Source organism: Actinia tenebrosa, unplaced genomic scaffold (assembly GCF_029948245.1).
Source record: "Actinia tenebrosa isolate PJP-AT-01 unplaced genomic scaffold, QUT_ActTen_1.0 PGA_scaffold2__45_contigs__length_23673736, whole genome shotgun sequence".
Classification (NCBI taxonomy): Eukaryota; Metazoa; Cnidaria; class Anthozoa; order Actiniaria; family Actiniidae; genus Actinia; species Actinia tenebrosa.
The window spans coordinates 21,961,618-21,986,108 of record NW_028292579.1 but is presented as its reverse complement, the minus strand read 5'-3'; the positions used below and the strand labels follow the sequence as shown (position 1 = coordinate 21,986,108).

Sequence of the window (24,491 nt, the reverse complement as noted above, 5' to 3'; positions counted from 1 at the left end):
GTCTGTGATGGCAGTTGGAGCTCAAATGATCTGAATACTGCTAAGGTTGCATGTAGACAACTGGGTTTTACCAAAACTGTTGGATATTCGTACCTCGGACGAGGGACGGGTAAAGTATGGCTGAATGGCATGTATTGTTCAGGCTCAGAGTCCTCACTAGGAAGCTGCAATCACAATGGATGGGGAAACGTTGACTCTTTCTGCAATCGTCACACGTATGAAGTAGGTATCGCGTTGTTGAATTAAGATATCAATTAATCAGGTAATTTAATCATAAATAGTATCGTAAACGTAACGTAAACGCTGGTTACGATTATGAGTGAAAAATGGAAGAAGTAAGAGTAATATGCTCTCAATTCGAAGCTATAAGGACGTGAGTGGAAAAATATAAACTCGTCTAACTTTTTTAAAATTTTGCTTAATCAAAACAAGAATCAAAGTAAGAATTAAAATAATGATCTCAAAAAGGGGGTCACCTAATTACTTTCTTTAGCTGTCATATCAACTGCAAACTACTATATATGTGTTCTTATCGACACATTATCGATCCATAGACGTTCCAAAGGAATTTGAAAGGATTTGTTTTCATTCTCTTTCATTTGATCATATTCAATGGGGAACAGTGTGTCATTATGGTAACTGGAACTACTGGTATATGACAGAAGCCAATGTTGCATGTCGGCAAATGGGTTTTGCTAAAACTATAGGACTTTCGGGATATGGACGAGGAAGCTGTACTCACAATGGATGGGGAAATGTTGAAAATTAATCAGATAATATAAATATAACTAGTATCGTATGTATATATATATATTTCGAAAAACGTAAGCGCTGGTGACGATAATGACTGAAAAATGGAAGAAGTGAAGATGCTCTCATTTTTACGGGGACCCAAGGAACACCTCACTAGAAGATGTGGAGCTGAATGGGGTTAAACAAAAAAAGTTCCATATCACTGTCAGAGATTTACGATATTCTTGACGCTTTGGGAGACTGTGGAGAAAACACGCCAATACTTGGACAGTGGCTGGCAAGTTTTTTTCGAAGCTTGGGTAGGCTTCTTAGCTGATACAACACCATTGTTCAAACGTTCAAACGTCTACTTTCACTTAACGATCGAGCAGTGTTGGGCCGAACAGGACAGAATGTCAAACCCGCTAATCAGTAAATGTTTCAAAGTCAACAAATTGCTGTAATGTACATCAAATCAAAGCTATGCCACATTTTGTGCAAGGCAACAATAAGGAACAGTCTGCGATGGTAGGTGTGACTTAATGGGCCCTGTAAAGTTGAAATTCCTTTGAAATAAGTAGTTAACTAATTCTTTCTTCGCAAAAATAAACAACATAAGTCTAAAACCAAATAATAAAACGCAATCCTTGGGTCCATAAAGTAAACCTTCTTCAGAGTATACATTTACTAATCATAAATTCGGTCGGTAGCATAATACAAGTTTGACACAATGGTCAATGGGCAACAGTGTGTTATGGTAACTGGGAATGAAATGGGACAGCTTGGCTTAACCAAAATTGTAGGATATTAGTGGAGCACCATACTTAAGAGCGACTGTCTGTAAAAATCAAACATACGGCGGAAAGGCTCAAATTTTCGAATTCGCTCTACTTTTGGATTTTAGTAGTGTACGATGAAGTAAGAAACGCTGTGTGGTTAGTTTTGAAAAATACTTTTTTGTTTTCGAGAAATAGGGGAAAATCGGTTTGAGCTCCAAGGACGATTTTCGCTGCCAAAAGATGGCTGAAAATTGCTTACTTTCGCTTGGTCCGTGTATCAAAACTATTGATCCAAATAGCCTTCTAATACTTTCTGCCAAAAGTACAACTCTTATTTGCTAAATTAAGAGTAGTTTCATAAAAATCGAACAACTCTGAATTATTTTACACAATAAAAAGCAAAGGACACTGAGTTACAATGCTAGTCAGTGCATCTCGAAAACTGCGAGTTTCCCTATGTGCCATCCTTCCAAATCTTATGAGATTACAGTCAACAAATATTGGGAAACTGCTCTTTTGAAAAATGTATTTTGTATTTTGGGGAAATAATTGTGCGCTTTTTGCGAGAGCTTTTATTTTGACTCATTAAATATGCAGAAATCATTGTTTGGCGAATGCGTGACTAAAGACTTCTCGAAATAAATTCCCTTGAAATATCATTGTTTTCAAATCTAGTCTATACAAATAAAAGAAAACATTAATATACTAACCTTCGACACGAAAAGGTCTTTTCCGTTGCTCCACTCTTCTGAGTTATCAAGAAATTAGAATTGGCAACCGTGGCGTTGGCTTGTTTTATGCAACCGATTTCCGAAAATTCTATCTATCAGTAACTTGTCAGATTTCAATGACAAATATACAAAACAGTATAAGGCCAGGGATCCACCTTTGGCTATTTCTTCCAAGAACTACTAGTCAGTAGCGCGTTGATAAATTGGTCTGTAATATTTAACAGATCGATCGGCAATTGTTTGCGAGTGACTGTCATAAACTTATACCGAGACAGCATTCCAGCTTGCAGATCGTGTTGTGGGACCATAGTGCACCGACCACTGTTCTTTAACGGAGGAGAAAGAAAGAAAACAGGAATTTGTCTTGCAACAAGCTGGCTTCTTAAAGAGAAATCTAGTGCAGGGACTAATCACAGGAAACAAAATTATCTAATGAAATATATCAAAACGGAGCAGTATGGCATAGTAGTTCGCACAGGTGCCCCTAGCTGGCTCCACCATACTCTATTGAGAGAACCACTTTTAAAATTGCTCACAAAGGGCTTTTAATGTTAAAATGGCATAATAATGTATATCTCGACTCTTTTTTTTTTGCCAAGGATAATACATAAAATTCCAAGACCACTAGGGTATGGACAGAACCGGAAGAAACTACGGTACGGTCTTTTCCCGCGCCCACTGTGACTTTTCCGACAATATGCAAATTAGAGACACTAAGCAACTTGCCAGTGAAGCTAGAATAACCTACTGACTCTGTAGGAATCGAATTTAGTATACTATTCTGTATATTTCTTATTGAAATCTGACTAGTTGTTTGTAAAGAAACACGAACTGTGCATGTCGACTGGTACTGATAGATGGTATTTTCGGAAATCGGTTGCATAAAACAAGCCAACGCCACGGTTGCCAATTCTAATTTCTTGATAACCCCGATGAATGGAGCAACAGAAAAGACCTTTTCGTGTTGAAGGTTAGAATGTTAATGTTTTCTTTTATTTGTATAGACTAGATTTGAAAAACAATGATGTTTCAAGGGAATTTATTTCGAGAAGTCTTTAGTCACGCAATCGCCAAACAATATGATTTCTGCATATTTAATTAGTCAAAATTAAAGCTCTCGCAAAAAGAGCACAGATATTTCCCCAAAATAAAAAATGCATTTTTCAAAAGAGCAGTTTCCCAATAGTTGTTGACTGTAATCTCATAAGATTTGGAAGGATGGCACATAGGGAAACTCGCAGTTTTCGAGATGCACTGACTAGCATTGTAACTCAGTGTCCTTTGCTTTTTATTGTGTAAAATAATTCAGAGTTGTTCGATTTTTATGAAACTACTCTTAATTTAGCAAATAAGAGTTGTACTTTTGGTAGAAAGTATTAGAAGGCTATTTGGATCAATAGTTTTGATACACGGACCAAGCGAAAGTAAGCAATTTTCAGCCATCTTTTGGCAGCGAAAATCGTCCTTGGAGCTCAAACCGATTTTTCCCTATTTCTCGAAAACAAAAAAGTATTTTTCAAAACTAACCACACAGCGTTTCTTACTTCATCATACACTACTAAAATCCAAAAGTAGAGCGAATTACGAAAATTTGAGCCTTTCCACATATTTCCGATTTTGTTTGATTTTTACAGACAGTCGCTCTTAAGAAAAAATGGTAAACCATCAGGTTGATTTTTCCGTCTACCGTGTACACAACACAGGAATCTCGCTCGATGTCAAAGCAACACTTCTCACAAATGCGGCTCTCAAATGCACAGAACAAATTGCTTTAGGACAAGTTATAGACCAAAAACAATTTTTAAAAAACTTTCATTTAGTCAAATATGGATCAAGAATTCAGGGTTTTTATTTTTAGCAAACAATTGCATACATATATATTTTGACAAGTATTTTTCTCGACGAATCGACAAATCAATAACTTTCTCTCAAAACTTTTAAAATATTTCTATAGATAAGCTTAATATATGTTAATGCTGGAGAAAATATAACACTGAGAGCATATTACGGCAAACATTCCTCCTTTATTTAGCTTTGTAAATCATTAACAATTTCGTTGTTTTTCGTTCAAGAAAAATTTAGCTTTGTTCGCCTCCTATCGCGGGTCCCATCGGCAAAACAAATAAGACTTTCATTCAAGAATTTTATATCAAATATTCAACTGTTTATAAGCTGTTCGAGCTAGTATGATTACAAAAATGAGCTTAAATTTTTGTTGTTGAGAGATGTTATTGTATAAAAACCAAGAATTTCACTTGAAAAAGCTAAAACAAAATATTCAAAAGCATTTGCAAATACCAATTTACTGACAAAGAATTTCGGCGTCATTTTGTATTTTTCTCCACGAATCGACTAATCAAAGGACTTTCTCTCAAACTTTTGATATTTGTATAGATAAACTTAATTTATTTTAATGCTGGATGAAATATAACACGAAGAGCATATTACAACAAATGTTTGGCCTTTATTTAGCTTTGTAAATCTTTAACAATTTCGTTGTTTTTCGTTCAAGAAAAATGTAGCTTTGTTCGCCTCCTATCGCGGGTCACATCGGCAAAACAAAGATTCACAGGTGCTTTGATAGTCTGAAAACTGCTAAGAATGCTTATAGATTTTACCAAAGCTGTTGAATATTCGTACGTTGGAAGAGGAATTGGAAAAACTGGATGTGGGACACGCAGTAATCATACTCATAGTATTCAATTGGAAGATATCTTCAGAGTGGGCGGTGCTTATACTGAGATATGATTAATGCGAACGTTACATGTCGACAACTTGCTTTGTGTGTTTTGCATCATCAACAAATGGATTAATGGAGTTACAGCCTCAGAAGTTGGCTTAACATGTAAAGTATTTATCGAAATTCTACTGCAGTGGCCAATTGGGAACAGGCTAAGGCTGCATGTCGAAAACGTAGTTTGTTTTATCAAAGTATTTCTATTAAAGTTGTATTGGAACGTAATAACAAATTGGAGTTGAGGAACAGTTTGTCAAGGTAGTTATCCTTATAATTACTGGGACATGAATGATGCCAAGGTTGCATGTCGACAACTTGGTTTTACCAAAACTGTAGGATATTGGTACTGGGGACGAGGAACGGGTAAAGTATGGCTGTACTACATGCGGTGTACAGGCTCAGAGGCCTCACTTGGAAGCTGTACTCACAATGGATGGGGAAGTGTTTCATCTAGCTGCAACAGTCACACATATGATGTTGGAGTGTTTTTATATTCATTGACTCACAACATATTGTTAATACATGTCTCCAGTTTTTGCATTAATTCTATTGACGTCCGGTTCCCTCGGTTGAACGTCGCAAGTCCATTTTCACGTCTCATGTTTGACATATTGGTTTGAAAGCTATCCCACAGTTGGTGCACGACCACAATAGGGAACAGTTTGCCACGGTGGCTATGATTTGAGGGACCTGCAAAGGTTGTAAAATCTTGGTCTACCACAGTGGTCAATGGGGAACAATTTGTCAATATGGTTGGTTTGATATGAGAGATGCAAAGGTCGCATGTCGTAAACTCGGATATGCAAAAACTGTAGGATATTGGTACTTTGGACGAGGAACGGGTAAAGTATGGTTAGACTACATGCGATGCACAGGTTCAGAGTCCTCACTTGGAAGTTGTACTCACAATGGATAGGGAAACGTTGACTCTAGTTGCAATGGTCACACATGGGATGTTGGCGTCTCATTACTTTATCTTATTGTCGCTTGGTCATCTAACAGTTGAACTGATCACAATCTGTAATAATAACGCTCTTTTTTGAAAAACTGTTTAGTTTATGCTTCAATTCATCTGAAACTGCAATTATGCAATTGGCCTAACTTTGGCTCTTTTTATCACGTAATACACAGATGGCAAGTAGTGCTACCAGATGTGTAAACTTTTCCATATTGTTTTTTGATATGCTTGACTTAGCAAAATATATTGTGTAGCGGACATCTTCTTTCGTTCAGTGGGGACATCTAATTCGGTAATGGGTACACAACGCAAAACGCTCGTCGATTATATCAGCGATTTAATTCTCGATAATCTTGATGTTCTTCAGTTATTTCATTCACAATAGACAGATTTATAATTACGAGGTTCACTAGAAATAAAAAGTTACAAATTAAAAGCCTATATCTTACGGAAAATCAAATATAATCTTGACATACCATATGGTGTACGTATTACGATCGTCTTGCTGCCTGTCCCGGCTTACATCCCATAATTTCAACTTATGAATATTAATAACCTACGCTAATTAGGAAATCAAATAGTTGTCGTCTACATTACTGGCCCCAAATGAGGCATTTCTTATGGATCATTTCTTAAATCATTGTCCTGACGACAATAACAAATTAATTTGGTTTCATAGCACAATTATCAATTAACTCAACAATGTTCTTGTGTAATTCGCTAACAGTGCTTCCTTGATTCTTGAGGCTTTAATCAACTCCTTCCAGCAAGCACAATTTGTGAATGGGACGGACCAACTCTGTCTTAGACGTCTTGACTCTTGCGGAGCGTACAAGTCCCTCCCTTGCCTTGTAAACTTCTAGTACACATGCCAGAGGCCACTGGCCCCGTTTAACGGTCTCGTCCACCACCAAAACAACATCACCTTTCGCTAGGTTCCTTTGTGGGGAGATCCATTTCTGCCTCAATTGTAAAGTTGGTAGGTACTCTTTGAGCCAACGGCGCCAGAACAGATTGGCTAGATATTGACACTGTCTCCATCGACGTCTGCCATAGTTATCAGAAGCCGTGAATACACCTAGAGGCATACTCGCTCCTGGACGCAGTAACAGGATATGGTTAGGCGTTAAAGGGGAGTCGTCCTTGGGATCATCACTGCAAGTTGTCAACGGCCTACTGTTAAGAATGGCCTCCACTTGCGTCATTAAAGTCAACAGGACTTCGTCTGTAGTAACTTGCTCCCTCAACAGGGCCCTTAAAATGGACCTTACAGATCTTATGATTCTCTCCCATATTCCACCCATGCTGCTGGCTCCTGGGGGATTAAACTTCCAGACGATTTCTCTCTGTTTTAGGAAACTCTCGATCTTCTGAACATTCCATTCTTGTAAAGATTTGCGTAGCTCTCTCTCACCACCCTTATAGTTAGTACCATTGTCGCTTCTGATTTCGATGGGTCTTCCTCTGCGATTCATGAACCGCTGCAACGCATTGATGAAGGAATCTGCTTCCAAGCTATGAGCAACCTCTAGATGTACGGCTCGTGATGTTAAACAAGTGAAAATGCATCCGTACCGTTTCTCTGTGCTCCGACCTCTTTTCACTAAGAATGGACCAAAGAAGTCTGTTCCAACAAATGAAAATGGTGGTTCGTCAGGGGTGAGCCTGTCAACTGGCAAGTTTGCCATCTGTTGGGATATAGGCGGGGCCTTACGTCTTCGGCAGTCAAAGCATGTCGTCAGCACACGTCTAATTAGGGATCTTGCGCTTACTATCCAATATCGCTGTCTTACAAGGGCCAGTAGGTGTTCTCTTCCAGCGTGGCCGTACAGTTGGTGATAATGTCTAATAACAAGCTCGCAGACAGGGTGGTTCTTCGGTAGAATTGGTGGATGTTTGGCTGCATCCGAAATTGGGGCGTTCTCTAAGCGGCCTCCAACTAATAAAACTCCTCCTTTAAGCACGGGGGCTAGCTTGAAAATGCAACTTGCCTTTGGTAGGGGTTTCTCTCTTGTGGAAACTTTGACTTTCGACTTCTCAATCTGTTTGCTCAAGATATTCACTTCCCTTGTGAAGCCTTGGCCTTGTACATCCTTGATAATCGCAACTTCTGCTTCTCGAATCTCTTTCACAGTTATTCTTCCTCTTGTAGCAGGCTTAACTTCAATATCATGCTTTGAACTTCTTAACTTGTTTACGAAGTAGTTTCTGAATCTCAGCATCCAGGCAATGGCCACCTTTAAGCGATACCAATCAGAGTAATGCTCGTACATTCGTTGCAGGAAGTTCTTTGAGTCCCTTTGCTGTGCCATATAGACCTGTCTCTCTCTCTTCACTTCTGGGTCGTCACTTGGTACCTCAGATATCTTGAGAACTGGTGCTGGCCACGAATCTTGGCCTTTCCATAAAAACTCAGGGCCGCACAACCATCGCCTTCCTTCGTCTCCTGTAATTTTCTCCGCGGTCAAACCTCTGGACGCATCATCCGCAGGATTGCCTTTGGTATTCACATATCTCCACTGCTTGGGGGTAGAAAATTCGTGAATGATAGCAATCCGATGTGCCACGAAGATGTTGAATCGTCTTGAGAAGTTGTTGATGTATTGAAGCACTGTTGTAGAGTCAGTCCAGAACGTCGACTCAGTCAGCGGCAGATCTAGCTCGGCTGTTAACATCTTATCAATTTTGACTGCTACAACGGCCGCCGATAGTTCTAAGCGAGGAATGGTCACTGGTTTTACAGGAGCGAGCCTTGACTTCCCGTTCAGGAACGAACAATGTACTTCCCCATTAATGTCAACCATCCGCAGGTACGATACGGTGCCATAAGCTGACTGGGAAGCATCTGCGAAATGGTGCAATTCATAGGTGACGATGTCTCCAAGGTCAGGTGACTTCAAGCATCTCGGTAGCTTCATATTTGACAGTCTTGGTAGGTCTTCAAGCCATCTCTTCCACTCAACGAGGTTATGTTCAGGGATTGGGTCATCCCATTTTAGTTGCTGTCTACAAAGTTCTTGCAAGATTAGCTTGGCTAACAGGACGAATGGAGCAGCGATACCCAATGGATCATAGCCAGAACTCGTTATGGATAACATCCCACGTCTTGTAAGAGACCTTTCCTTTACCTGTGTCTTAAATCCGATGCAATCTTTCTCGACATTCCATTCAACTCCTAAGGCTCTTTCCGTCGGAAATCGTTCAAAGTCTAGTTCCTTTACAGCCTTAGCTCTTTCAGATTCAGGTATCGACTTGAGGACTTCTTTACTATTGCTCATCCACTTTGTGAGACGAAATCCTCCTCGTCGTAGCAGTTCAGTCACTTCAGATGCAGTTCGTATAGCGCCTTCAACAGTACTTGTCGACTTCAGCATATCATCCACATAGAAGTTCCTATGCACGATGTTCACAATCTCATCATTAAATTCGGTTTGATTGTCGTCAGCTGTTTTTCTGAGTGCAAAATTCGCACAACTTGGCGAAGACGTTGCACCGAAAATGTGGACTAGCATTTGAAAATTTGCTGGCTGTTGACTAAGATCTCCATCAGGCCACCAAAGGAATCTAAGCATGTCACAGTCCTTGGGCTCAACCTTGACTTGCAAAAACATAGCTTCGATATCTGCTGCTAGTGCTATGGGCTCTTCGCGAAATCTAGTAAGGACGCCTACGAGATTGTTCGTTTGATCAGGTCCTTGCAATAGTTGGTCATTTAATGACATGCCTTTCCATTTGGCGGCGCAGTCGAATACCACGCGTAGCTTCTTGGGGGTAATCACAGCATGGTGGGGTAGGTACCACACTCTCTTCTGGTCAAAATTCTCGTTGGGAAGGCGACGGGCATAGCCCTTAGTCAGATGGTCATCTATAACTTCTTTGTATTTCTCATAAAGTCCAGGATCGTTCAGGAATCTTTGTTTTAATGTTGCAAGTCTAAACTCAGCCATCGGTCGATTGTTCAATGTACAATAACTGCTGTTTCTCCACGGCAGGGCCATTTGGTAGTGACCCTCAGATAAAACCGTGCTTTCCTGCATGATAGACAACGCTCTTTTATCTTCTGCTGACATGCATTCTTCGGAACTTAGTACTGCATCTCCGAAATCGGTCCTCCAGAATCTTTCAACTTGAGCCTTAAGCTCATCACCATGGGAAGATATGTAGTGTGCGTTCAAGCTTTGTTGATGCCTAGACTCAGTCATCGGTCCTACGATGGTCCATCCAAGGAGTGTCTTGACCGCATACGGTTCCTTCCGTTGTCCTCGTTTCTCTTCTAACGCCCAAAAGGCTTCAGGCGTATCATTGCCGATGAGTAAAGTAACTTCATCAGTGTCTATTTCAGGTATTTGTATTTCTGCTACATGTGGCCACCTACGAATGTCTTCATCTCTGGGTGCACCTTCTGTAGTGATGTGCAATTTTTTGACTGTCCATACGGTCGGTATCTCGACGACATTGTCTGAGTCAAGAGCTGTAACTTCCAAACTCGCGGTTAATCCCTTTCGCTGAACGTTTGCCTTTTCGATAGTTGTCAACGAGAATGTTCGTTCGGCGCCTTCGATTCCCAGCTGTTCTATTAGGCGTTTCTCGCACAATGTCGTGTCGGATCCTTGGTCCAAAAGAGCGTAGGTGACAACAGATCTCTGACCTTTCTTTCCACGAACCTTTACGGGCACGATTGGAAGACATACTCTTTTCTCCTTGGCAAGAACATCGACGCTGTTTACGCTATCAGCCTTGACGACATTATAATTTTTAGCACTGTTCGTATTGTTACTTTAATCCTGGCTCGGCTGTTGATTAAGGTTAGAGCTGTTCGGTGGATGCAGCAACGTGTGGTGTTTTCCCTCACAGGAATCCACTTCACACTGTTTTTTCTGATAGCAATTCTTTGCTCTATGTCCTCGCTTAAGGCAGTTGTCACATAACCCTTTGTCTCGAACAAACTTCATTCTTTCACCTTGCGTCTTCTTCTTAAATTCATCGCAGCTTGTGAGAAGATGTGCTTGGGCACAAAGACCACACTTTACCTGGTCGTTTAAAGTATATGCGGCCCTCGAAGCTAATTGTGAATCCTTTGTTGTTGCCGTCACTTTCGGCGTTTCTGCTTGGTGTGTCGCTAGGGTGGTAGCTCTTGGCGGCCTTGGCGTGTTCTGAAACGGTTTACTTCGGGGTCGCATTCTGTCCCTGGACGTGTCCTTTGAGTCCATAATCTGTCCGAAAACAGGATCATTTGCGGCCTTTGCTCTCTCAGACAAAAATTCGGACATATGGTCTATGCTGGGTTTTCCTCCTCCGCTTCGTATCACTCTAGCCTTCTCGAGCCACCTAGCCTTTAGGTGGACAGGGAAACGTTCTGCTATTTTCTTCAAGTTGTCAGCATTGTTCAAGTCGTCATAATATCCAACGGCACGTAGAGTTAATTCACAGTCCTTTAACTTATCGGCGAAAACTTGCAGGCCTTGTCTATCAGACGCCCTCAGCGGGGGTCCCTCAGTTACAAGATCAATGTAGGCCGTGGCTATGACATAAGGTTCGCCGAATCTTTCAAGCAATAACGTTCGTGCTGTGAGGTAGCCGTCGGTAGAGTCCAATACTACACAGTTCTTGATCACTTCTTTCGCCTTGCCCGTACAACATTGCAGTAAATAATTCAATCGTTCTCCGTTATCCTCAGTCTTTGCTTCAATGTTCTGTTCGTAGTTGCGAATAAACCTCCAGTAGTGTAATGGGTTTCCATCAAAGGTTAATAGCTCTGGTTTAGGAAGCATTAAAGCGTTGGTCATGGCGCTGGTGATCCTTTCTTGCTGCTTTATCAGTTGACTGAGGACCTTCTCATGGACTGCTGGCTTAGGTGGTTCATCGTTATTGGCAGTGTCGCTTAGACGGTTATCATAATCAGCGACGTAGAACTCGGGTGTGTTCAGGTCCAGCCATGCCTGTGGTGTCGGTGCATGTGCAGCATGAACAAACTTCGGTTTGGGCTTCCTGTGTACTACATCAGGCCATTCTGTCGTCGTAAACGGGTTACTTGAGCTTCCCCTTGTCGGTGTTGCTAACGAACTGCCAGGCGTCTGGGCCATCGGGGCTGCGAATGGGTTAGTGGAGATCGGTGTTATCGGAGTTGCAAACGGGTTCACAGGGAGGCGCTGTCTAAAGTCTGCAACTCTAGTCGATTCCTTTGGGGCACTTCTTGGTGTGGAGCCAAAGGGGTTTGAACCAGGTAACACGTCGTCGTCGTCGTCGTAAAAATTGTATAGCTCAACTCGTTCGGCCCTTTCATAGATTTTTAGTTCAGTGTTTCTTTGTTCCATTTCGTGTTGAGCTTTTAGTAATGTGTGTCGACGTTTTATTTTATTGACTTGAATTGCCTCCTCTAACCGCAATTTCATCGTCATCTCTTCAATTCTTTCTTGCAATTCTTGCTCTTCCTTCAACTGTCTAATCTTAAGCTCGGCAACAGCTTGATCTGCCCTCGCTTTCAACTTTAACTTCGTTGCTGTACTTGATTGGGAACTTTCGTTAGAGCCTGCTTGGCTACTAGAATCGCAGGGTTCGACAAGAGGCAGATCAAAGTCAATGAACGGTCTTTTGTTCCGGTGGGTCCACGCATCAATTTCTCCCTCAATGTCTTTTTTAGCTTCTAGCTCTCTACTGTAAATGCCTTCAGCTTCTTCAATATCCAACTGTTCCTTCAAGCATTCTAAGTGCTGTTGACAACACCGTTCGAAGTTATCAAATGTGTTCAATATTTTCTGCCTTATCCTCAGAACGGTATCAATATCATTGAAATTCTCTGATTTCATCACTTCTTTTATATTTCGATAATTCTTTGTCAATTGGCCAATATATCCCGATCTTGAGCGTCTTAGAGCTTCAGCTCTCTCTTCTCTCACTCCGTCACAACTTTCACGATCAGCGGGCTTCTTGCGTCTTGCCGGCGGGCTTCCTGTGTCATCATCCATCGCTGCACATGGAAATTCGAGGAATTCACAAGCCGTACGATTCTTGTAAACACTCTTCGGAGATGAAATAAACGCTGGATAACTGCAGAATCAAGCTTAATAAATGTCCATCAGTCGGTGAATGACATATGTGAACAATAATGTAGCGGACATCTTCTTTCGTTCAGTGGGGACATCTAATTCGGTAATGGGTACACAACGCAAAACGCTCGTCGATTATATCAGCGATTTAATTCTCGATAATCTTGATGTTCTTCAGTTATTTCATTCACAATAGACAGATTTATAATTACGAGGTTCACTAGAAATAAAAAGTTACAAATTAAAAGCCTATATCTTACGGAAAATCAAATATAATCTTGACATACCATATGGTGTACGTATTACGATCGTCTTGCTGCCTGTCCCGGCTTACATCCCATAATTTCAACTTATGAATATTAATAACCTACGCTAATTAGGAAATCAAATAGTTGTCGTCTACATATTGATAGCATATTTTCTGGCTGTTAATCCTTTTCAATTATTTGAGCAACTATATACCGATGTTTTAATGCGATCCATTATGTCTAAAGCCCAGACCTTTTTGCAGATCAAGGTGTCGGCGGCATTATACAAGTCTACCACAGTGGTCAGTGGGGAACAGTGTGTGATGATTATGACTTTGACATGAGGGATGCCAAGGTTGCTTGTCGACAACTCGGTTTTACCAAAACTGTAGGATACTGGTGGGGTGGACGAGGGACGGGTAAAGTATGGCTGTATTATATGCGGTGTACAGGCTCAGAGTCCTCACTTGGAAGCTGTACTCACAATGGATGGGGAAACGTTGGCTCTCACTGCAACAGTCACACGTATGATGTTGGTGTTGTGTTGTGCATTTTAAATGCAGTAGATAATATTGCAGTTATAATAGTTCATGCCTTGGTTTATTTTATATGTTACCAAAAATTGGGAATATTATATATAGGTAAAAAGATTAATGCTGGAGTTAAATTTATAATACTAACAAATGAATTGGGGATGAAAGCCAATGTTAGGTCCTCACTATGGATGGAGAAACGTGTACTCTGACTGCAATACTCACCAATATGATGCTTGTGTCATTTTGTGTATTATTATTATTATTATTATTATTATTATTATTATTATTATTATTATTATTATTAATATCAACATGTATGTTAAAACTGTTGTTGCTAAGATATGGTCAATGGGGAACAGTGTGCAATTATTATGGTAACTGGGATATACGAGATGCGAAGGTTACATGTCGACAACTTGGTTTTACCAAAACTGTGGGATATTGGCGTCTTGGACGAGGGACGGGTAAAATATGGCTGTACAATATGCAGTGTTCAGGCTCGGAGTCCTCAATTGGAAGCTGTAATCACAATGGATGGGGAAGTGTTCACTCTAACTGCAACGGTCACACATTGGATGTCGGTATGCTATATTTTTTCATTGTTATTTATTTAAGAGTAATATATATTGAAATAAGGTGCCTGGGTTTCTTTTTTTTACTTTGTCTGTTACCACGACTTCCAGTTGTCAAGCTAAAACACTCTTTCTTTCTTTTTAGGCAAGAGATATGCCTTTTAGCTTTGCCAACAAGGTTGTGTACTAATTTGTTTTTTGGAAAGTGTTTCATTAAAAGTGTATAGAAGAGTAGTAATAATATAATGGGGAACAGTTTGTCGATGTAGTTTTCCTCATTACTGAGATATGCCAGATGCCAAGGTTAAATGTAGCCAACTTGATTTAACCAAAACTGTGGGATTTTTGGGGGTTCCTCACGGAGGAGCTGTTCTCTCACAACGGATGAAGAGGTTTTCGATCTGACCGCAACGGTCACTTTACGGATACTTTAACACAGCATGCTAAAATACCAAGGATTGTCATCTCCAGTTTTTATGAATATCAATTGAGCATGGCGTTGCTTTGTTATGCAGGTATGTCGTGGAATTTGCAAATAATTGGATTTAGACTCTCGTAAAGAAAAGGTAGTCGTGTCTAGATATTAAGTTTAACTTTTTCCTTTTTCTTTCGTTTTTGATGTTATGGACAACACATCAAGTAACGTTGACGATATTCTGTTTTGTTGTTATTATATGGATTGTTAAATCATCAATTTGCGGCAAATCGAAAATCAACCACAATTAACTGTAGTTTTCAAGACTATACTTATATAAATGGCAATGTGTTATCACCTACTGTTTAAAATATCTAAATGCTGCTGAGTTTACATGTCGGCAACTCGGCATTTTTAAAAACTGTTAAGAGAGCATGTCAGCAAAAATCAAACATCGGGCGGCAAGGGTGAAAAATTTGATTTTGCTAATATTTTAAACTTAGGCCTTAGTGTAAGTAAAACCACTGTGTAGTTTGTTTGGTAAAATAGCGCTTAGTTTTCGAGAAAATCGAAGAAAAGAGTTTTGGACTAAATTCGCTAATTTTCGGCCGATAATTTACATCAACTTTAACAGCTTATCGCGACCAAACAAAGCAACCTAGCACTGTAATAAGACTAAATAGTAGTTAATTGGTATCTTAAGAAACAATTGGTAGAGTGTTAGTAATTTTGGTGAAATTTTTCGATTTTTACTTAATTTATTTTTGGAGCACATATAAAACTCCTCTTAAAATGGGGTCAAAATAATCAGATTTTTTTTCATGTGCGACGAAAAATTTTTACCAAAAAGACAACCTGAATTAAAGTTGAAATAATGATTTCCACGAATCATGCAAAATTTTCTTGGGGAAATTATTTTGCGCGTTGCACCACAGCCTGTAAGTTGTAAGAAACTCACGGATTTTATCTGTCGGCGAGTTCAATCAATTTACATTTTGTTTACTAATGTAAACGAATTCATGTTGACTTTCTAAGAAATAAAATAAAAAAAAAGAAACGATTTTAAAGAAAAAATAAAAGCTCTTGGACTTATTCTGAAAGAAGTTGAAACAGTAAACTCAAACTATGAATTAAATTTGCTCAAAATTCACTCGACTAACCCAAAATAGTATTGCACGTCTCTGGCCTTAAAATGATAACATGATTATTTTTATCAAAACATACAAAATATTTGCTACAACCTGCCAGATTCCATAAAATAGTTGATTAAAGTTTAAATTTTAAGAATTCTTGCTATGATATATTTTTTACTATGATTTTGGGTTTATATAACAAGACGCCCTCCAAAATAACAACAAAAGAAAGTTTTAAAAATGTCATGGTTCCGGTCGGCACCAATTAACGTTGCACGCATGAAATTGACAAGTAATTACGCAATAGAATCCTAACGCAATTTTACTTTATTTACCTTTTGATGTCCAATACCATTATTATTTTGTTCAGCAAGTGCAACTGATAACCAGTTTTTCCAGTAAATCCATGTAAGGCTTTTTGCGCTTTACCTTGATGTCAGATGTATCAAGTTCAAGGGAAGTACAGATTTCTCGTAATATGTGAACAGAGAATTTCGAAAGTTTCCTTTGAGTAGTTAATTCACAAATATTATGCTTTGCGAACATTATTGGATGTTTCAAGCCTATCGTGCCCATTAAGATTTTCGTCAATTCTTGGATTTCTTTTTGCTTTTGCTTTTCGAAATCGTTGTTATTTATATCGTCATTGTCCTTGTCATCGTCATCATTGTCCTTGTCATCGTCATCATTATCATCATCAGCACCGTCATCATCATCATTATATTCATCTTCGGCTGCTGTTGTCCTCCTCTTTTTCGCTAAGCGCGAGAAAAAGCTAGCGATCTGCTGTGATGTTAGAAAGTCGCTCTTGTTAAAAAGACGTGAACCGTCGATGTGTCTGGCCGATCTCATCTCTCTCGATACATCAGCTGGATCGGCTTTTTGACCTGTTTGCTCCCCGGCATCGAACACATCAACTAGGTACTTTTTCTGTGTATCAGAAAACCGTTTTTTCTTAGCAGATGATTTTAAGGCCCAGCCCATATGAAGCTCAGGACCAATATCAAGCTGTGGCAAATTGTTACTTTTTGTTGATTCCGGGTTTTTACTGGTTCCTTTTTCAAGTTTTGTTGCATATAATTTCATTGCCTTGTCATAAAGTGTTTCATGTTCTAATGCGTATTTATGGTTTTCACAATCCAAATGTTTTTCTAGGGAAGAGTACCTCTGGAATGACTTAGTGCAGCCTTGTTCGGGACAAAAAAACAATTTGCTGGAAGTGTCGGGTCTTTGATCACTGTTTTCTTTACTCTCAGTTTCGTCGTCACTTTCAGTTTCGTCGTCACTTTCAGTTTCGTCGTCACTTTCAGTTTCGTCGTCACTTTCAGTTTCGTCATTTTCAGCATCACGTTTTAGAAGAGATTTCTTTGGTTGTACCCTTGCTTTCACTGTAGTGAACGATATTTGATTCTGGTCCGTGGTATCTTTGTTATGGATTAGCTTTGGTAAGGATGAGGGCAGACAAAAATTACTCAAAGACAAGACTTTTCCTGGACCAGTATCGTAAGCCATCCACACTGTCATGGACTCGCGTTTATACTCTATGTTGTTAATATGGCTCACACCCTCCCATTTCCCAGCCACGCCCTCAGGGCTAGCTTGTAAATCACACACTATTACTTTCACTCCAGGGATGCCTCCAAAGGACTCGATCGCTGCCTTCATTTGCTTTGGATTCTCGATATCTTTCCCGGAGTTCAAATATTTATTCATGTGATTTTTGAGATGGGCTGCCTTGCGGTCACACGCCCCTTTTCCCCCTTGAGGATCTGAAAAATCGATACGTCGGATTTTGATCCCAGTTGCTTTCGCTATCATTGGTAAAGACAGCAGAGTTAATGCAGAGTGATAACACCCTGCATTGTCCTGTCGCAGATATACGGTATTTATCTCGGGTGCAATCGATGGGAGCTGCCTTAAGACATCGTCAATGATTGCCACAACAGTAGTACTATCCTGGCTGCAGGATTTGAACACATGTACAAAAGTAAGCATTTGTACCTCACCATCATCCTTCTTCCTGGTTAATACCGTTATGTGCCACGGAAGTCCCCGTTTCCCGAACCAGTCTCTCTGGCTTTCACGGTATTTACGAGGTACGAATTTCATCGCCCAGTCTAACACAATAAAGGCGCAATGAGAATCCAACTCTTCTAAAATGTCGTGTCGTGCAGCGTCCTGATTGATTGATCTTAAAATATGTGCTTTCCAAGACTCAATGTATTGGGCTGCCTGTGTAGTTACGTACTCCATAGCTTCTTTTTCCTCGGAAGAGCAATGTACTTCATCCAAAGCTGCGCGAATTTCAGTCAAAACATCGGGAAATAAGCGGCATCTGTCACATTTCGCATTGTGTTCATGATCACAGACGGCAGTATAATTGTAATCGTTTGAAAGACTAAGAGCATATGCCCTACAGTGATCGGCAACTTCAGAATGACTAGAAATATGAATCTGGAAAAATGAATGAACAAAAAACAACAATTAGTCCTGCTGTATTCTTACATGAACTAACGATGCCACTCAACAGTTTGGTAGTTTATCAAAACATGCCCTAGCGTACTTTATTTCCTGTTTTGGAAAGACTTATTATATTTCAATTATAACAAGGTGAGATTCGCATGTTCATGGAATTGATCATGCATATACCTTCCACCTGTTCTTACCTTATAGTCACCCTTTAAGTAGCGTTTGGCATCTTTGAGTTTTTGGTTTCTTTGTTTGGCCCACGTCAAACCCCTTTCATAGCAATCTCCAAGCTTATCAACGACTTTCTCCAAGTCATCGAAGGCTTTTCCGCCCATGGCTGAGATATAATCAAGTCCTTGTAAGGATTTACGGACTGAAGCAGAGCAGACGTTAAGAACTCTGCGCAATGTGCTGCGGCTCATCGGTTGGAAATTCATCTCCTTGCAATATCTTTCGTACTGTTGAATACATTGCTCTGGGATAAGATTTCGTACAACATTTGGGATTTTTATATCTCTGTCAGTAGAAAGTTTTAATGTTTTTTCTCCGAATGGCAAGTCCTGTATGACATGAGAACTTGATATAAAGGTAACAAAGTGGTCAATTTTTTCTGGCTCAACACAAACTCTTGTGTTTTTTAAAGGAGGGAGTACAGAGCCCCTACCATGTAGCAATAGATGATGTTTAGCGATGTTGAAACGGTATCTGGTCAAGTCTGGTATCCATTTCTGAAGTTCCTTAAAGGTAACCTTATCAGCCATAATAGACAAATCTGCCTTCGGGTGCTCCAGTGACTGGTATTTCTATAGCATTCTGCCAAAGCATCCAACAGAGAAATATCTTTTTTTTCATCTTTATCGAACTTGTCACATGTTAAGCCTTCAAGCAGAGCGGTCGACTGGCCAGGCGCGATTTCTTCCAGGCAATTAGTAACAACTTGGCGAGCTTTACGCATGTGGAAACGTTTTGTACGGTCTGAAAGCTGTTCCATTGGCGCTGAAAGAGCGTATCTGATCGGACTTACATCCCTTGAAATGAGAAATGCATTCAGTTTTTCCCTCGGTGTGGTTAGAGTGGTAGATTCATCTTCTGAGATGGTGGAAGCAAAAGATGTCTCGTCAGGTTGATATAGGCTCATAGGGGTTTCCGTAACAACACCCGCTGATGCTTGAAACGTTGGGGTGGTAAATTGTGGGCAAAACTTTACTTTCTCATCCTCATTATCACTATTCTGGAAATAGAAAGTACATAGTAGTAGTAAGTATTTAGTGGAAATAAAACAACTATTTGCTTTTTTCTTCTTTTCATTTATTTATTTAGTATTAAACAACATTATTAGCGCAGTACATACAAATGCCGCAGGTGAGCCATTTCCCGCCAAAAATGTAAATAAAAAGTTTCTCATATTCGTTGAATTCATTAAATAATCGATTGCATCGCACAGTAACTCGGTAGTGAGCAGCACACTCAAATTTAGTTTTTCGCTGCCATCAATCAAAAATAATCAGTCCGTACCTTCTTTGTTCTTGACTGGCGGCAGTGAAAAACCAATTTCACAACAAGCCAATGAAATGTCTGAGTTCACAGAATATGGAAAACCTCAGTAGTGAACTACTAGTTCTAACTTACAAGTGTTAATGCACTCATCTGATCGAGAAGACTTTCTGCTTTATTTGGAGTAATTGGCCCAAATGTCTTCAACGTCTTACGACAAGATGAACAGATACCTGACAAAAAAAAAGCATATCAAACATTCAGATACAATCAATTAACAGAAATTAAATATTCATTACATATTTCTTACCTGATCCAACTTGCAGGAAAATGCCAGTCTTCTTTAGTATCAGCTGCGAATCGTCCTTACTAATACCCCTATCGCACTTTGGCCACTTTCCCTTGATTTCACTGTGATTAGAGAGAGCAGGGGGTACTCTACACCTGGCGTTATTACCTCTAGCCCATCCTAGCCCAAGTTTGGATCGATGCAGGGGACAAACAGTCCAACTATGGATATCTTCCGGCGAAGTAAATATGGCTGCTCGGCTAAGAATTAGATCTATCTCATTCTCGATGCCCGTAAACTGAAATGCGGATCTATGCGCATTGATTTCTTTTTTACATGCTTGTAAAGGTATAACTGTGGTGTCTTGCTTTCGATCTTTTCTGTCGAATCCACAGGTTCCTCCAACAATCGTTTTAAATGAACAGCAAATCTCCATTCTATTCAGTGTACTTAAAAGCAACGCAGTAACCAACTAAAGGAATTATGTTGCATTTAAAAAACATAAGCATGATTGGACAACAATTACTTGTCAATTTCATGCGTGCAACGTTAATTGGTGCCGACCGGAACCATGACGTTTTTAAAACTTTCTTTTGTTGTTATTTTGGAGGGTGTCTTGTTATATAAACCCAAAATCATAGTAAAAAATATATCATAGCAAGAATTCTTAAAATTTAAACTTTAATCAACTATTTTATGGAATCTGGCAGGTTGTAGCAAATATTTTGTATGTTTTGATAAAAATAATCATGTTATCATTTTAAGGCCAGAGACGTGCAATACTATTTTGGGTTAGTCGAGTGAATTTTGAGCAAATTTAATTCATAGTTTGAGTTTACTGTTTCAACTTCTTTCAGAATAAGTCCAAGAGCTTTTATTTTTTCTTTAAAATCGTTTCTTTTTTTTTTTTATTTCTTAGAAAGTCAACATGAATTCGTTTACATTAGTAAACAAAATGTAAATTGATTGAACTCGCCGACAGATAAAATCCGTGAGTTTCTTACAACTTACAGGCTGTGGTGCAACGCGCAAAATAATTTCCCCAAGAAAATTTTGCATGATTCGTGGAAATCATTATTTCAACTTTAATTCAGGTTGTCTTTTTGGTAAAAATTTTTCGTCGCACATGAAAAAAAATCTGATTATTTTGACCCCATTTTAAGAGGAGTTTTATATGTGCTCCAAAAATAAATTAAGTAAAAATCGAAAAATTTCACCAAAATTACTAACACTCTACCAATTGTTTCTTAAGATACCAATTAACTACTATTTAGTCTTATTACAGTGCTAGGTTGCTTTGTTTGGTCGCGATAAGCTGTTAAAGTTGATGTAAATTATCGGCCGAAAATTAGCGAATTTAGTCCAAAACTCTTTTCTTCGATTTTCTCGAAAACTAAGCGCTATTTTACCAAACAAACTACACAGTGGTTTTACTTACACTAAGGCCTACCTAAGTTTAAAATATTAGCAAAATCAAATTTTCGACCCTTGCCGCGGATTTGCCAAAATGTCTGATTTTTGCTGACAACCACTCTTAAATAGTACCGGGTACGAGGGACGAGCAGAATATGGGTCTAATACATGCCGTACCCACAATGGACGGGGATGTCGGTATGGTTATTCAAAAAATGAGTATTTTGGTCAATGGGGAATGGGGAACAGTGTGTTCTTATTATGGTTCTTCCTATTACTTTGATATGCCTGATGCAAAGGTCGCATGCCGTCAACTTGGTTTTACCAAAACTGTAGGTTTTTGGTGGTATGGACGAGGGACGGGCAAAGTATGGCTGTACAACATGCAGTGTTGAGGCACAGAGTCCTCACTTGGAAGCTGTACTCACAATGGATGGGGAAGTGTTAGCTCTTACTGCAACGGTCACACATATGATGTTGGTGTTGTGTTGGTATCGTTTGAAACCTTATCGCACTGTATTAATGAAGCTCTATCATAGCTAAAAAGGGGATTTTCTACATAGTCACGGCGATGGGGAAAGTGTTTACTTTCTTATTGCGGCTTTCCAGAGGTTTAGAATCTATTTTAGGAAAAAAATTGTAAGTTTTTTTTAGCCTTTCATATCTTTATCACGGTATATCGACACTTACGTTCCATTTTTCCATTATATACTTCTTGTGAACCGCCACTTGAAACCTGTTTAGAGTAAATTCAGTCCTCTTTAGAGCCGTGTAAGATCGAAAGAATGGTAATCAATGTAATCAACGTTATTTGAGTAAAGAAAAGCAAGGAGCGAGTGTCACAAGTTTCTGCAGCTAAACCACAGTTGGTGCAAGACAACAATAGGAAACAGTTTGCCCCGGTGGCTATGTTTTAAGGGACCTGCAAAGGTTGTAAGATCTTTTTTCATAGGTAGTAAACTAATTATTTCCTCACAAAGACAAACAAATCTCAGCTTCTTCAAGGCATAGCTTAACTAATCACAGATTGAGTTATGATTGGCATTAAAGATCATTATACAAGTCTACCACAGTGGTCAATGGGGAACAATTTATCAATATGGTTGGTTTGATATGAGAGATGCAAAGGTTGCATGTCGACAACTTGGTTATTCCAAAGCTGTAGGATATTGGTACTATGGACGTGGTACGGGTAAAGTATGGCTGGATTACATGGGATGTACAGGCTCAGAATCTTCACTTGGAAGTTGTTCTCACGGCGGGTGGGGAAGCGTTGACTCTAGGTGCAACGGTCACACATGGGATGTTGGTGTGCCATTATATGAGCTTACACAAAACATATATAAATATCATGAATTCTCTTACCTTTCAGTGATCTCAGTTGTTGGAACTGTTCACATTCGTATTTTATGCTGGAGGTCAATCAAAGCATTGGTTGTTTTTGAATAACTGATTAGTTTGTGCTTCCTTGCACCTGAATATGGCTCGTTTTGGATGGGGAAACGTATGAATGAATGAAACCTTTATTTAAAAAAGATAACACCAGGGTAGTTCCTTCAGAACTAATAAAAAGCTCTGCCATCAATGGGAGCCCTGGCATAAAATACAAGTACAAATAAATAGAAATACTTATAAGGGTAAGGTAAGGTCAACTTTATTTACACACGCTAGCCTAAATCGACAAATGCTGGTTTCCATTAGGGGCGTGCCGCAATAGAAACGCTTTAAAACATATACATAAAAAACTAATATAAGTATAATATATTAGATAACAAAAATTTTAAAAGAAAAAAAAAAAAATAAATAAATGGAATAGATAAATATAAATAGATATATGAGTTAAATACTATAAATATGTGTAAATATATATATATAATAAGCCACTCTACGGCTTTAGAATCGCCTCCAGCCCGCAAACCACCCCATCCCGAATCCCCCACCCTCCCTAGTAACGAAGAAAGGTGAGAAATTCGGGAGAAACCCGCACGCGCACCGAAGACGACTCCCGAACCGCAAAGTGTCCCGTAGTACATCAAAAATCTACATGACTATATTTAAAATACTATTTACAAAATATTATATATAAGATAAGTGTATTATTTCTAGGAAATAAATTTATTTAAAATGCAGCCATAATAATAAAAAGACTTTTTGACAGTTTCGGTTCTAACACGTGCCAAATGTAGTAATTTAGACTGTCTGGTAACCCTACCCTTATTAAAAAGAAAATATTCTTTAATAAAAGTAGGGGAATTACCTAAAAAAATACTTTTCTGAACTAATTTTAAAATGTGATCATTCCTTCTAGTCTGCAGAGCACGCCATTTAAGTTTACATAAAGCTTGATCACTGTCCTTAGATCGAGTGACTATTTTAGATGCCCTACTTTGGAAATGATCTAATAGAGTGGCATTGCTATCCCAAGAACAATTCCATACAGTGTCGCAGTAGTCAAAAATTGGGCGAATGTACGATAGGTATATAGTATTAGCAGCATATGAAGTTAAATTGTACGTAAGCGAGACAGCATACCAAGTCTTTTACCTGTTCTAGATATAATGTATTTAATATGAAAAGTCCAAGAAATAGTGTCCTTAAATGTTACGCCAAGATACAAGTTTATTAACATCTTCGGACTTTGACCATTAAAATTAACATTAAAGTCTTTGAATTTAGATGGTTTTGCATGAGTCCCAAACAACATGGTTTAAGTTTTGGTAGTGTTTAGAAAAGGACCTGGAGTCAAGCACCTAAGTTGGATAAGTCTTGATTCAGATTCTCTTGGATGACAGAAGTATTTGGTTCGGCAAAAACCAGCACTGTATCATCTGCGTACATCAATACATTGCAGTGTTTGATGCTGTAGGGTAGATCGTTGATGTGTAGAACAAAGAGAAGAGGCCCCAGAATGGAGCCTGAGCGACACCAGCAGTTGTTCA

The 24,491-nt window shown here is 39.2% G+C and overlaps 2 protein-coding genes across 2 annotated transcripts; both read right to left on the bottom strand.

Annotated features, from left to right (window-relative positions):
* Positions 1-6,256: 6,256 nt before the first annotated feature.
* On the bottom strand, positions 6,257-13,382 carry LOC148909608 (uncharacterized). Its single transcript, XM_089034211.1, has 4 exons — positions 13,271-13,382; positions 10,968-13,203; positions 6,414-10,673; positions 6,257-6,346 (listed from the first exon to the last, which is right to left on the bottom strand). Exons 2-3 carry the CDS (start codon positions 12,900-12,902, stop codon positions 6,687-6,689), a joined length of 5,922 nt encoding a protein of 1,973 aa, XP_088890337.1. The 5' UTR covers positions 12,903-13,203; positions 13,271-13,382; the 3' UTR covers positions 6,257-6,346; positions 6,414-6,686.
* Positions 13,383-16,253: 2,871 nt separating this feature from the next.
* On the bottom strand, positions 16,254-19,121 carry LOC148909607 (uncharacterized). The gene is made up of 2 exons (XM_089034210.1): positions 18,554-19,121; positions 16,254-18,341 (listed from the first exon to the last, which is right to left on the bottom strand). The coding sequence occupies exons 1-2, from the start codon at positions 19,115-19,117 to the stop codon at positions 16,254-16,256; spliced, it is 2,652 nt and encodes an 883-aa protein (XP_088890336.1). The 5' UTR covers positions 19,118-19,121.
* Positions 19,122-24,491: the final 5,370 nt, after the last annotated feature.